This window comes from Amblyomma mixtum, chromosome 7, assembly GCF_055824585.1.
Source record: "Amblyomma mixtum isolate Tamu chromosome 7, ASM5582458v1, whole genome shotgun sequence".
Classification (NCBI taxonomy): domain Eukaryota; kingdom Metazoa; phylum Arthropoda; class Arachnida; order Ixodida; family Ixodidae; genus Amblyomma; species Amblyomma mixtum.
In genome coordinates this window covers 20,945,043-20,957,608 of record NC_143018.1, presented here as the reverse complement: position 1 = coordinate 20,957,608, position 12,566 = coordinate 20,945,043, and the positions used below count along the sequence as shown (strand labels likewise).

General features: G+C 42.7%; 1 protein-coding gene across 1 annotated transcript; it reads right to left on the bottom strand.

Moving 5' to 3' along the window:
* Positions 1-1,675: 1,675 nt before the first annotated feature.
* Positions 1,676-12,528, bottom strand: LOC149335188 (testis-expressed protein 11-like). Its single transcript, XM_089551865.1, has 9 exons — positions 10,933-12,528; positions 10,321-10,415; positions 8,327-8,456; positions 7,588-7,664; positions 6,798-7,045; positions 5,607-5,811; positions 4,125-4,244; positions 2,834-2,926; positions 1,676-2,080 (listed from the first exon to the last, which is right to left on the bottom strand). The coding sequence occupies exons 1-9, from the start codon at positions 12,482-12,484 to the stop codon at positions 1,874-1,876; spliced, it is 2,727 nt and encodes a 908-aa protein (XP_089407991.1). The 5' UTR covers positions 12,485-12,528; the 3' UTR covers positions 1,676-1,873.
* Between the last annotated feature and the right edge of the window lie 38 nt (positions 12,529-12,566).

Sequence of the window (12,566 nt, the reverse complement as noted above, 5' to 3'; positions counted from 1 at the left end):
ACGGTAACTATTACAGAGCTCTAATTAAAAGTAGCATATCTGAGCAATGGGGAAATGGACCAGCAGATTCTCTTGAATCTGCATTAGCCTTGTACTGATTGCCAGCAGTGAAATTTGTGCACTACATTCTCGGAACAGCTTCTCAGTGCACCTGAAGGCATAACAGTGTAAGAAAATGATGCAGCATTTTGATGCAAAAACTGAATTGGCAACAGAATGTCATTGTACTTAAATTGTGTGGTGCTTGAACTAACTCCCTGCAGAATTGTGCGTGCGTGTGCATGTGTGTGTACACAGGTGTGTGTCCACACGTGATATGATAAAAGAAGAAAAATCTAAAAAAAAACATTTTTTTTATTTCTTCAGTTGATGAATATGCCTGGTTGTAGTCCTCAAGTTGCGAATTACTTTTTACCAATTATAAATTGACTTGTGCTTGTGGTGCCAATTCAGATTAGAGATATCCAAGGTAGGAATTTCTTATCAGAGTGTTCAGTGTTTCAGCTATTATTTCCCATGGTTGTTTAAACATACTTTTCCGGTGTTGAAGTTTTAAGTTTTTTATGTTTTTATAAATGTGTGAAACGAATATGTATATTGGTGCTATAATCTGGGCTCTTGGAAAAAGAATGTATTGGAAAGCGAGTAAAAAGGGTGTTTTGTCACCCATGCAGTTTACTATTGGCAAAATAAAAGTACATTTATTGGCGAATGGGAGTGTCCTCTGTTCATTACGTTGCAACAAAGGTAATGCAGTTAGTTGAGTGTTGTCATAATTGGCATGTTTGACCTGAGCTGTTGCAAGATGCTATCGGAAAGGCTAAAAAAAGCAGGTTCTCAACTGCATTAATGTATCGAATGAGAAATGGTAGATAAAATAGATGCAACACCCAACCTTAACCCTTTAACCGCCAAATTAATTACTGTGAAATGTACCAAAATCTCCAAATTGTTGGGCGATTTTTGGTGAAACGACTGCTGTACAGGCATTATTATTGACAGGTTTTCTGAAAATACACCTACTCAAGTGCAGAGGAAGAGTGACAACTCCTTGTTTAAAGACTTTTTCTGCGGTTGTTAAAAGGGAGAGAAATGCTACTGAATAAAGTCAGTTCTAGTCAAAGAACTCTGCTTTGCGATGAGAGGCTCCCCCAAGTCTGGGTTGGGGTTCTCAAAGTAGGTTTGGTGGTGGTTACCTTTGAGTGCTTTCTGGGTTCTCTGAACACTTAAATTCGTGTATGCTTTAACTGCACCTTTCGTTTACCCACCCTTCATTTATAGCACTCTTGAAGTAAACCACCATCTTTTGCAAACTGTGGCGCCCTCTGGAGAGTATGCAAAAAAAACTCAGTTCGCTTCCAGATGGCGCCAGCTATGCATGCAAAGTGGCAGGTTTATAGTAAAAAAAAGTGATTGATAGAGGACTATTTCGCTCAAATTTTTTTAGCTGTATGCACCTGCATATGATATTTTGCACGCATGTTAGTAGAAAGTGGTGGAAGCCAACACTCCAGGAGTTCCTTCGGCACCTTTAGATTCTAAAAGCCATTGGTGTTTCCCGAATCTGAAAAAATCGGGAACCACTGCCCGTGTTTACAGGGCTAGCAGCACACTTCGTATTTTCTGCAACACAGTGAAAAATTGTTTATTTTTCAGCCAACAAGAGTACAGTGAACACAAACCAATAAAAGATACCAATAACTTTTTGGAGGAAAAGAAAAGTCAATCATTTTCGCAGAAACTAGCAATGGTATTAACCAGACACAGCTAACATAGTGGGTGCCAACGACAAAGGATACCACCAGGGCAAGTTTAACTGTTTAGAAAAAAATACTAGGCCCATATTTCATTCAAGCAGAAGCTAGGGATGGTCTTAGCCAGACACTGCTTGCTCTGAAGTGTCGTTACCGAACAGTTTTTGGTAACGGGAGAGGAGACTTTGCTCGTAAGCAGTGCGCAGCTCTGGTAGTATGCCAACAATGCGGATAGCACAGGTCAGGCAACGTTTGGCAGACACCAGCACACCTTCAATGTACCACAGGAGGCCCTCATTCCACACACTTGTCATCATCCAGACGAGCTGCAAAATGAGAAAGGAAGACGCCACTGTACTGCACTCAATCCCTGGCTGACTTGATCTGTGAGCATTTTTGTTCTGTGTTTTGAGCACAAAAAAAAACTCAAGTACTGTCCTTCTTGCTTCAAGCTTTTCAAGTTGTTTTCAGTGGAAGAAAAAACACCGTAGGCCTTAGCTCTTGCCCGATACCACTGGTACAAACTGGGCCAGTCACCGTACTATATATCTGCTGGGGATACACCTAAACAGTTCGGACTAGCAGCATTCCTGTTTTTTTTTTTATTGATCCATCAATCTCACTTTGCTGTCAGCTTTATAGTTAGCTCAGCTGCAGTCTCTAGTTTGAATCCTTACCAACACAATCTTTTCTTATTTTTTTACTATGAACATTCTGTAAAGCTGCATAGCCTTCCTTGTCAGCCATATGTAATTACATTTGCCTGGTTTCTAACTGGAAGTTATTGCTGCTCTTGAAATCTCCTATTTTTGGCATTCACTGGTTGAAAGTTGTTTCTAAGGAGAAGCATTTGCGATGGGAGAGACCTCCTGGTAAACTGTGCATGGTGCATGCCATTCCCCTCTACAGCTGTCTGAAAATAATAATGTACTGAAATACAATATTGTTGCATGTCAACGGGCAGTCACTCAAGCTCACACAAGATGGCTAAACCGTTTAGAACAGGTGCTTTCAAACTCTCAGTGAACTTAGAGCGTTGCCTCAGTAATTCGTCTTCATATATTCATCAGGAGACTTGCCTCTATCTCGGGAAAAGTGGTTGATTTATGCAGCTTGAGTACTTCATCGACGCAAGCCAAGAGCCCATCCACATCTCGGCAGTCCAGCAAAGCCTACGGAAAGTCCCAGCGCATACTGTAAATTGAGCACTTCACAGTTTTACATCTCATAAATTTGCCTCTAGAAAGTTCAGTAGAGTTTTTCGACTGTGTAGGCTGTGTTTTGCTTGTGTTTGGATGTATTTTTCTTTTGATGAAAAAAGTTCCTTCGATGAGGGTGAATGTACAGTCATGCTCAGTATGACCTGCTACGAACCGGAGGTTATTGTTATGCAATTAAGTGCACTGTGATATACACTGAAGAAAGCTAAACTCTTTTGACTGAAAGCTGGATGCACAGATTTTTGCCACCACTAGACTCATGTCTTCACGAGGAAAATTCCAAGTATATCTTGTTCACTGCGAGTTGTACTGTATTTTTATACCCTTGGCACAAATGGTAACATGTATTAATTGGCAAGTTTGAGGTCATGGGGTTGCAGTCAGAGCCATCATTTGCTTTAATCAGATTGGTCATGTTTAACTAATAGCAAGAAGTACTAGTTAGGCCAGGATACTCAGGCTGGCAAGACCAAAATTGCATGCAAGGTGTTAAACACCAGTATTAGTTGATGGAAATTCTAAAAGTTTCTCTCCGTTTTTGCATTTCAATTGAATGAAAATAGCTTGAGCACATCTGAAAGGTCGGGAAGTCTTGTACCACTTGGGTCTACAAGATGAAACCACATGGAAGTCAAAGTGGTTTCAACTACTAGTACACGCGACTTGACCAGATTTGCTCCACATATATAATTAATTGCACTGTTATCACTATAAAAATTATGTAATATTACCCATGTAGTCCTCAAAGTATGTATAACAACCAATAAACCAATTAAGAAGTTTCTTGAAATGTCAGGTGCAAACTACAAAGTGCTTTCATGTAACAGTGTTTACGATAGTTTGTCCTGTGCTAAGGCACTACTATTTATGTTTGCACATAGCTGACGTGCAAGATGAAAGTTGGCCTCGCGCTACATATTAAAATACATTATGAAACACCACCAGAAGAAAAGGGAGAAATATCCGAGCAACATAAATAAAAGCAGCTTTATTACAGTCTGAGCTACCTTGAGCCACTTTCAAGAGACAAGCATCTTATCATCATTTGCTGGAAGAAGTTAGACAATTCAGGGAGCCTAACAGAAAAAGCCGCAACATTGAATCGAGAAGAATCAGTAAGGTAGAAAATTAGTTGTCTTGTTAAACTTACTTCAAGCAGTAGATGGTAGAACTTGATTATCTTGCCCGGTGAGTTTTGAGTCGCCACAAGACCAATGCAGCGACGCAAAAGGCCCACTGACAACGCAGCGGCCTTCTTGCCACCAGCGTCCTGTAAGTAATTGTGGCAGAAGCTTCGTGTGTTCAGAATCGATTAGACATCCCTTTTGATGGAACACCGACATGAAACATCGTGAGCACACAGGCAACCAAGGAAACTCCCACCTCTAACCAACCCTCCGTCCTGTGAAAACACCAAATCATTATCATCATTATGAAGTTTTGTGTTTGATGTTAGGGATAGTGACGCTTTGGGTTCACCTATGGTACTCGCCTATGGGGCAGAAACATTGAGGCTAACAAAGAGGGTTCACCTTAAGTTGAGGACAACGCAGCGAGCTATGGAATGAAAAATGGTAGGTGTAACGTTAAGAGATCGGAAGCGGGCGGAGTGGGTGAGGGAACAAATGCGGGTTAATGACATCCTAGTCGGAATCAAGAGGAAGAAGTGGGCTTGGGCAGGGCATGTAATGCGAAGGCAACATAACCGCTGGTCCTTAAGAGTAACGGAGTGGATTCCAAGAGTAGGCAAGCGTAGCAGGGGGCGGCAGAAGGTTAGGTGAGCAGATGAGATTAAGAAGTTTGCGGGAATACGGTGGCCGCAACTGGCAAAGGACAGGGTTAATTGGGGAGACATGCGAGAGGCCTTTGCCCTGCAGTGGGCATAGTCAGGCTGATGATGATGATGATGGCATTCGAAAACACTGGAAGTAAATGTTAGTTTTTCATGTAAACGAGCGATATCTTAGTGAAGTGTTGTACAAAACAACATCATTTGGCTCAGCATGACTGCTATGCATTTAAAAGTCTTCCAAAGTGAGCCCTAGTTGGAAAAGATGCTTCATGCAACTTGACTGTTCCTTCTGCTGTCAGCAGTTTTGTGCTAGCATTCTTTTAAATGCAATTAGTTGTTTTAGTCAACAAGTATGTCTAATGACCACTGTAAAAAGCTCGCCACATTGGCCCTGCTGAATAAATGTCGTTCTAACCTTTTCCTCTCCTGTTCATTGACACTAACGGGCTGTATGCATGTGTACATGTATACTGAAAATGGATTTGTCGATGTTGTTTGCAAGTTTGAGCAAATTGACCTGCAAACTTAGCCTGACACATGATTGAGCAGGTTAGTGGTATATAATTAGTGCCATCACTAACTTTTACAAGTGACCTTCTATTTTTATTAGGATCAATGCTTTCTAAGCTGAGTAGCACGGTCCGAAGCTCAAAATTTTCAGGTACTTTTTTCCTCGTGATGTGGCATGTGCAGAAAGTACACAAATTATGTAACATAGAAACTATAGGATGATAAAAATTAATGCTTCGTTGAGAAACGTAATTTTTACTTTGTTATTATTATTATTGTTATTACTTTGTGTTTCTGAGTGAGTCCTGTCTGAGTGAATGATGTTCTCACCTGGCAGATGGAGACGAAGCCCTCGAGGAACTCCGCGTTAGCTCCTGGGAAAGAGAGGATCTCGTCCACCACGGAACAACCGTCGTCTGTGCCTCCGTGCACCACTGCTTCAAAATCAGCCACCAGCATCAATCCAGCCAGCTGGCTGTTCTCTCGCCAGGCTGGGTTCACCTCTCTCAGCTTCTCCGCGATGTTGTGCACATCCCTATGGGGAAATTGAGGACACACAGCTAGGCACTTCGCTCTCCGTACTGGCTGCTAAGAAACATGTGTGACGACACATTCAAGCCTAAATCCATTACTGCATGTTAAGTTGGGCCTGTACCTTCCTTACTGCAGTCTTCTGGTTTGGTTTATTGGAGTTTAACATCCTGGAGCAATTTGGGCTATGAGGGACACCGAAGTAAAGGGCTCCGGAAATTTCAACCACCTGGGGTTCTTTAACGTGCACTGACATCACGCAGTACATGGGCCTCTAGAATTTGCCTCCATCGAAATTCAACCACCGCGGCTGGGATCGAACCGGCGTCTTTTGGGTCAGCAGCTGAGTGCCATAACCACTGAGCCACCGGTGCTGTCTTGCTGTGAACACCACAGGAAAGTATTTATTGGTTTTTGTTTTATGCATTTGTCTATTGACTTTACTGGTAGATATTAAGTCAACCAGTCAGCTGAATGACTGACTTAATTATTATTATTAGTGGGTGATTGAGTGATTGAGCGGGTCAGTGATTGGCAGGGTAGGTGAGTGAGAGAGAGAAAGCAAGCAAGCGAGGGTTATGTTCTGTCAAGATTGAGAAGACTCATCAAAGCATTGACAAGCAGTGTTCAGCCGGCAGAATACATGGAAATCAATTCAGCTCCATTGTGCAAAGCAGGAAATGATTTCTTTATAGCAATACTACATCAATGAGCAGCAGTGATACCATGGCCAAAAAATAAAACACAAATATGACCTGAAAAAAAGTGACATGGATACATTTGCAGCAGGATCGCCTAAAAGACTGCCCAGACTTTGTCTCACTTTGGTTAACCATCAACTTTAACATAACTGCAGCATTGTTTGCCAGCCAATGTTACACCAGTGCTTCGTTAAAGGTTTAGATAGGTAAATAGCAGGCAGGTGTCCTAAACTTCATCAGGGAGAAGTCTAGCAGTATGGGGCTTTGCCAGCCCCATATTTCCCATCACCTAAGAATGCTGTGCCGGTGGTCGCCATCAGCTGCGAGTTTCCTCGATGCGCTCACTCCCGACAGCAGTGCCATGAGTCCATAGGTGGTGATCCGCTTGGTGGCTTCCCAGCGACTCTTCATGCTAGTCATCAGCCTGAAGCTGTGCCCGAAGAGGCGGAACTGCCACTCAGCCTCTACCTCTGGCTGCAACGCCAGGTTCCAGCAGACGGTGGCGAACCACTTGCTCTGCTCGGCGTGCCAACGGTTCTGCAAACATCATTCAGGGGAAATCCGCATGTTTGACCCTCAGATCCGCATGCCTGATCCGCATGCCTGATCCGCATGCCTGATCCGCATGCTTGGTAATACAGGATTAACCCTCTAAGGTCAGGCATATGGCCTGTAACGTATGGTGTAAAAATGCGAATTACTTTATTGCTACCCACAGAAGTATATGAACTGCTAACATAAAAAAAATATATTGAAGTGGCAGTGCATGCAGTTTGGTAATGGTACTGTTCACACGAGTGCAAATATATGTAGACAGTAATAAACGTGCAACAACGCTAAATCACTGATGATTGGCAAATTCAAGATGGCTGTAGATAGGCAGGAGAGTTCTTGTGCTAGCAGTGAGACAAAGCGAACAATGATGCAATGTTCTCCCAGTTAACCTTTCAATGCTCAACAGTCCGGTCCATGTATACACACCACGAGGCTGTCAGTTATTGCTTGTGAGCCGGCATTCATTCCGTGGAATTAAGAACGAACTAATTGTCTCATCTGCAATTAAAATTAATTCAGCTTACATCATCACAGACAAACAGGATAGCAGCTGCCTTTTCAATGCAGTCAGCCACTTCCCTGTACACACCAGGGTTCTGGTCTGCAATAAACAAAAAGATCATTGTGTCACCTTCAGCTCATGATTAGCACAAGGGTGCATTGGTAGTGGAAAATGCATCGGCACACCTTCTGTGGCTCCTGCATGCTAGGCACAACACGATGCTTAGTAGACATATACAGGGTGTTTTATTTTACTTGTTGCACAGTCATTAGATCACATTGCTTCTGAAGTTAACTGCAACAAATTAAGTAATTAATACAATAACGATGTAAAGCTATTCACATGGTCAGACAACCCGAGCTCGAAAGAGAGGCTGAGGCTGAGCAGATTATGTAGCAGTTTTCTACAAATCCTGTACTGAATAAAATGAAATGACCTGTGCATGCTTGTGTGCCCTAACTAGGCATGCAGAGAAATCATAAAGCACAGTTCAGCTGAAATCGTCACGATGCATGCTTTTGCTGTAGCCCAGTTTAATTTTGCACGGGCACACACATATGCATTCTTGTATGTTTTAAGCTCCCACTGAACTAAGTGGATTGATACAAGAGAGGTTGTTTTATATGTGAGGTAGCAACAGTATAGTAATATGCAAAAGTAGGACTACAGGGTTTGAGAGGAGCACCACATAATCTCCCCGTCCAATAATAATTAATAGCCTAATGAAGTGTCAATTGGTGATATGCAGGCAAATGCAGTACCAAAGTCTGTGAGGCACAGTGCAACCACACACTGCAGACATGTCAGCTGCATCTCTGCCATGGCTGGGTCAGTCGCTGGTGGAGAGGCCACCTGCTTCAGCACATCCTTTGCAACGTCCATCTTGCCTGCCTGCAACATTTTTTGCCAAAAAGTAAACTGTTGTAGATGTGACTAAAAAAAGTTGCACTTAAGCGAGTACTCCAGAGCAGAAGAGAGACACGACAGGAGAGTCTTGACGTGTCTGCGCTTTCCTCTGTTGTCATCTCCTAAACTCCGTCTAATCTTTGTTAAATGCCGAAGCACACTTGTGGTGGTCAACTTAAATCATTGCATGTTAGAAACATCGACTTAAACATTCTAGGTAACTTCAAATATATGTTCCACTATCAAGCAAAGAAGCCATCTCCGCATAAAGTCAAAGAAAGCATAATTATGGGGTTCTGGGTAAATTAGGCATGAGTAACTGAGTTTTTATTTTACTTTTAGTTATTAGTATAGTAATTTTTTTACAATACACCACTCACTCTCCTCTTGTACACCTGAACTGAATTGACAACATGGTTATATAATTAACACTTTGCCAGGGGCGGATTTATGGGTCAGTCTTGGAGGGCGCGATTGGGAGGGGCAGTCCCATCTGACCCAGATTTCTTCATCTTTTTTTTAGCCAAAAAATTGGGTTTTGCATGTTTTTTGTGCATTTTTTTTTTTTACAGTAATCACTTATTTAATACTTTCAAGTGAATGTGTAGGCATGCGCGATAGTCCTTTTTTTTGTTGTACTGTCCATGCTTTGTTGCTGCCGCTTTTCCAGTATATAGCGGTGTACCCCTCAGTCAAGCATGGAATCATGGGCTTTTTGGGTGCATCTCTAACATCCTAGATGTTGAAATAAAAGTATTTGTATTTGTATTTTCCAGTGTAAAATTTTTCGCTTGGGGTGGGGGAGGGGCAACTACCTCCTGTGCCCCCCCCCCTCATAAATATGCCGCTGCACTTTGCCACTTTTGTTTTCAAATTAAGTCTTGTAACAGATTGCTACTTTATCGAAATAGCTGCAGACATGTTTTGTCTACCCGAAATGAAATGTAATCTCACTTTTGGGATCCCAGTTTAAATTAATGGAAGCCAGGAGTTTAAAAATATAGACGCGTGAAAACTGGTTGAAATGAAAAATGTTCGTGTGACCATGTCTTCTCAAAGCCGAACCTATGCAAATGTCATTTGAATGTGTACTACCCTGTGCTGATTTGCTTTCACCCTTGTATGCAGCAATCATGATCTGCACATAATTACAGACTTAAAACAGCTGCCGCCTTTCACCTAGATACTGCAAATCATCAGCCACTTACACACTCCTTAACTGAATAATTAATCATTATCATCAAAGTGGAGGTCGAAACATTACTAGTAATTATTTATTGTTAAAGAAAACTATATGCTGAGATGACTGATTGTACAATAACAATAACAATGTCTGTGTTATTGAGAATAAGTACAGATTTATATCCTTACTTCTGTTATGTTGCTGCATTAGATTGCCACCATTGAATAGGTATAATATACAGGAGAAGAAAAGAGCATGTTTGTAAGCACACTGCCAATTAGAAGGATTAAAAGGAGCTTGTTTGCGATTGTACATAATTATGTATTTAGTTGTATATAAATACTCTGAATAATTTTGCATGCAAGTATACAAAGATCACTGTTTACTTAGCTGATAATTAATATACTACTTAATCACATGATTATTACTAGCACTTATTAGTCATGCATTATGCTGTATGCTGTAGAATTGTATGTGATTGTATACATTATAACCTTGTATATATTGTACACGACTGCATACAAATGCTCTAGTACCTGGTCACAAGTAGGCTTTAGACATATGTATACTGGTATTTGTTGCCACGAGGTGTTACCAATGGCATTTTTTTGTTAGCAGTGATGGAACACCTAGGAGAAAAAAACAAATTATGCCATTGTGACAAACCTGCAGTGTGTAGCTTGCTGCATGAATAAGTGCACCAGAAACTTTCTTGATAATGCTGTGACGTTCAAGAAGGTTGGCCTCTTTCACGAGCTGGACTGAAATTGCAAGGTTCGATGTCACTACTTTGGACACAGAACAGTGCAGCACAACGCTAACCTGCATAGCATCTGCATACTGTGTTAAGTTTATAACTTCAATTAATCAGTTTCATTATACCTGCCGCCTTGTTTTCTCGTAATGAGATGCAATACCAATTCTTCCTGGCATTACATTTATATCTAGACATCAATTACCTAAACAAAACAATTTGTAAGTCTCTGACGATTTTCTTCTTTTTGGTTCATCTTTGAACCCTTTTATATGCACTAATAAAGTGCTGTTTCATTTATAATATATAATTTCAGTTTTACTTCTGACCGTTGCCACATTTCTTTCATGAGTTGATAACACTTAATTAATTAATGTCTGCATTATTGAGAATAGCTACAAATTTGTACCCTTGCTTTTGTCTATTGCACTGTGGTACTATACAATTTTTGCATGAACAAAACTGCAAACATACTCCTCCTTCTGACGTCGTACATGCACAAGAATAAATGTGTAGCCACATACGCAACATGCGAACAGCTGAAAGTGCGTCAGCACTATTGTCTTCTTCCAAAGCAATCTTGAGTCTCAGGTAGGTCATGATGGTATGGTCTGGCCCTTTGTACTGCTCCAGTGCCTCCTTAGCTCTGTTCGTCATCCCAAGCTTCACTCTCCAGTAGACCAAGCAGAGTCGCAGGCTGTCCACTTCATCTCTCACGTCATCGTCGCTGAAGACACCTCCAAATGTCACTACGAGGGTCTCGACATTGCCAAGCCATTCTACTGCCTCAGAGATACTTCCAGACTCAGCTTTCCTGTAACCGAAGCAAAACAGGTGACGGAACAAGTGCTTGAGGCAGTCACCAGCAAGTTGTGCTGTCTTAGCACTGTCCTGAACCAGGATCCTCTGGAAGGCCAGGGAGGCACGGTCCAGCTCGTCACTGTCAAGTTCGGCTTTGAGAAGCTCAACCAGAAGATACAGGGCTTCCCCATCCTGGCTGAAGCGTATGTAGGCCCTCTGCAAGAACTCAATGGCTTGCTGAACAAAGCCATGTTTCATGAGGGACTTGTGAATGTCCAGCACCTCCTTTATCGTAATCTCATTGTGCTTGAGGATGCAGTCCAGCACGTTCGAGAGCTGCTTGTCATTGCCACTTTGCAACAATGCTTCCAGCTTCTTGGACATGTACTTCAAAACCCCTGGACGGTGCCAGATGGCCATGTCGAGAGCATTGACCGCCTTCTCCCAGTGCTCCTTCTTGTCCCAGAGGAGATAGGCGCAACCCAGAAGGTATAGCGTGTGCGCCTGCCTGTTGACGTCGGTGAACTTCTTTCCGAGGCAGAAGGCTTCTTTCAAATACGAGACCGAATATCGGTAGTGGCCAGCCTTGAAACACTGCACGCCGATAGCAAAGGCATGCGTTGATAAGTACTTCTGCAGCATCGGGAAGTCGTCGCTGCACGCGTTCTTGGCGACGTACAGACTCTCGAGCGCTTCATCTGAGTGGGGCACTGTCGATGTCATCGCTGCGAGGTGACATACTTGCAGCACCGATTCGGCGTGCCGCACGCGGAGTTTTTCCCTGTCTGTTTTCGTGTCGTCCGCAGCGCTTCTGAAGCAGCGAATCTGTTCGGCCAGCTGCTTGGTATAGCCTTCCAGATGGCCGTACTGCGATTGCTTTAAGAAATGCAGCGAGGCCAATTCGAGGGCCTGGATTCGGGAACAAAGCGCGTTAACGTAAAGCTTCGGGGTCTTGGTCTTGTCGATCATGTAGGAGGTGAAGCCGAAGTACATGCTCAAGCATTTGTTCAGCACCAAGGTCTGGTCATCGTTTGTGTACGTTTGGAAAAACTCCGTGGTGATGGTTCGCACGCATTCGTCCAAGGCGGCAAGCAAGCGTCCCATGTCGTGTTCCGCACCGGAGAGGTAAGCCGTGATGCTATCTTTGAGGTCCGACTTGATTTCCTTGAACACAAGGTCGCTGTCGACAGCATGGTCACGGTCTGTCACCGATATCAGTAGCTTCCGCACCCTTTCAGTCGTATTCTGAACGACCGTAATACAGTCGCTCGCCATTTCCGCAGCCGCGTCAACAGAGAAAACGAAAACGAAAGCGTGCTTTTTCAAAATGGCGACTAGCTATTTGCTAGCAGACGAA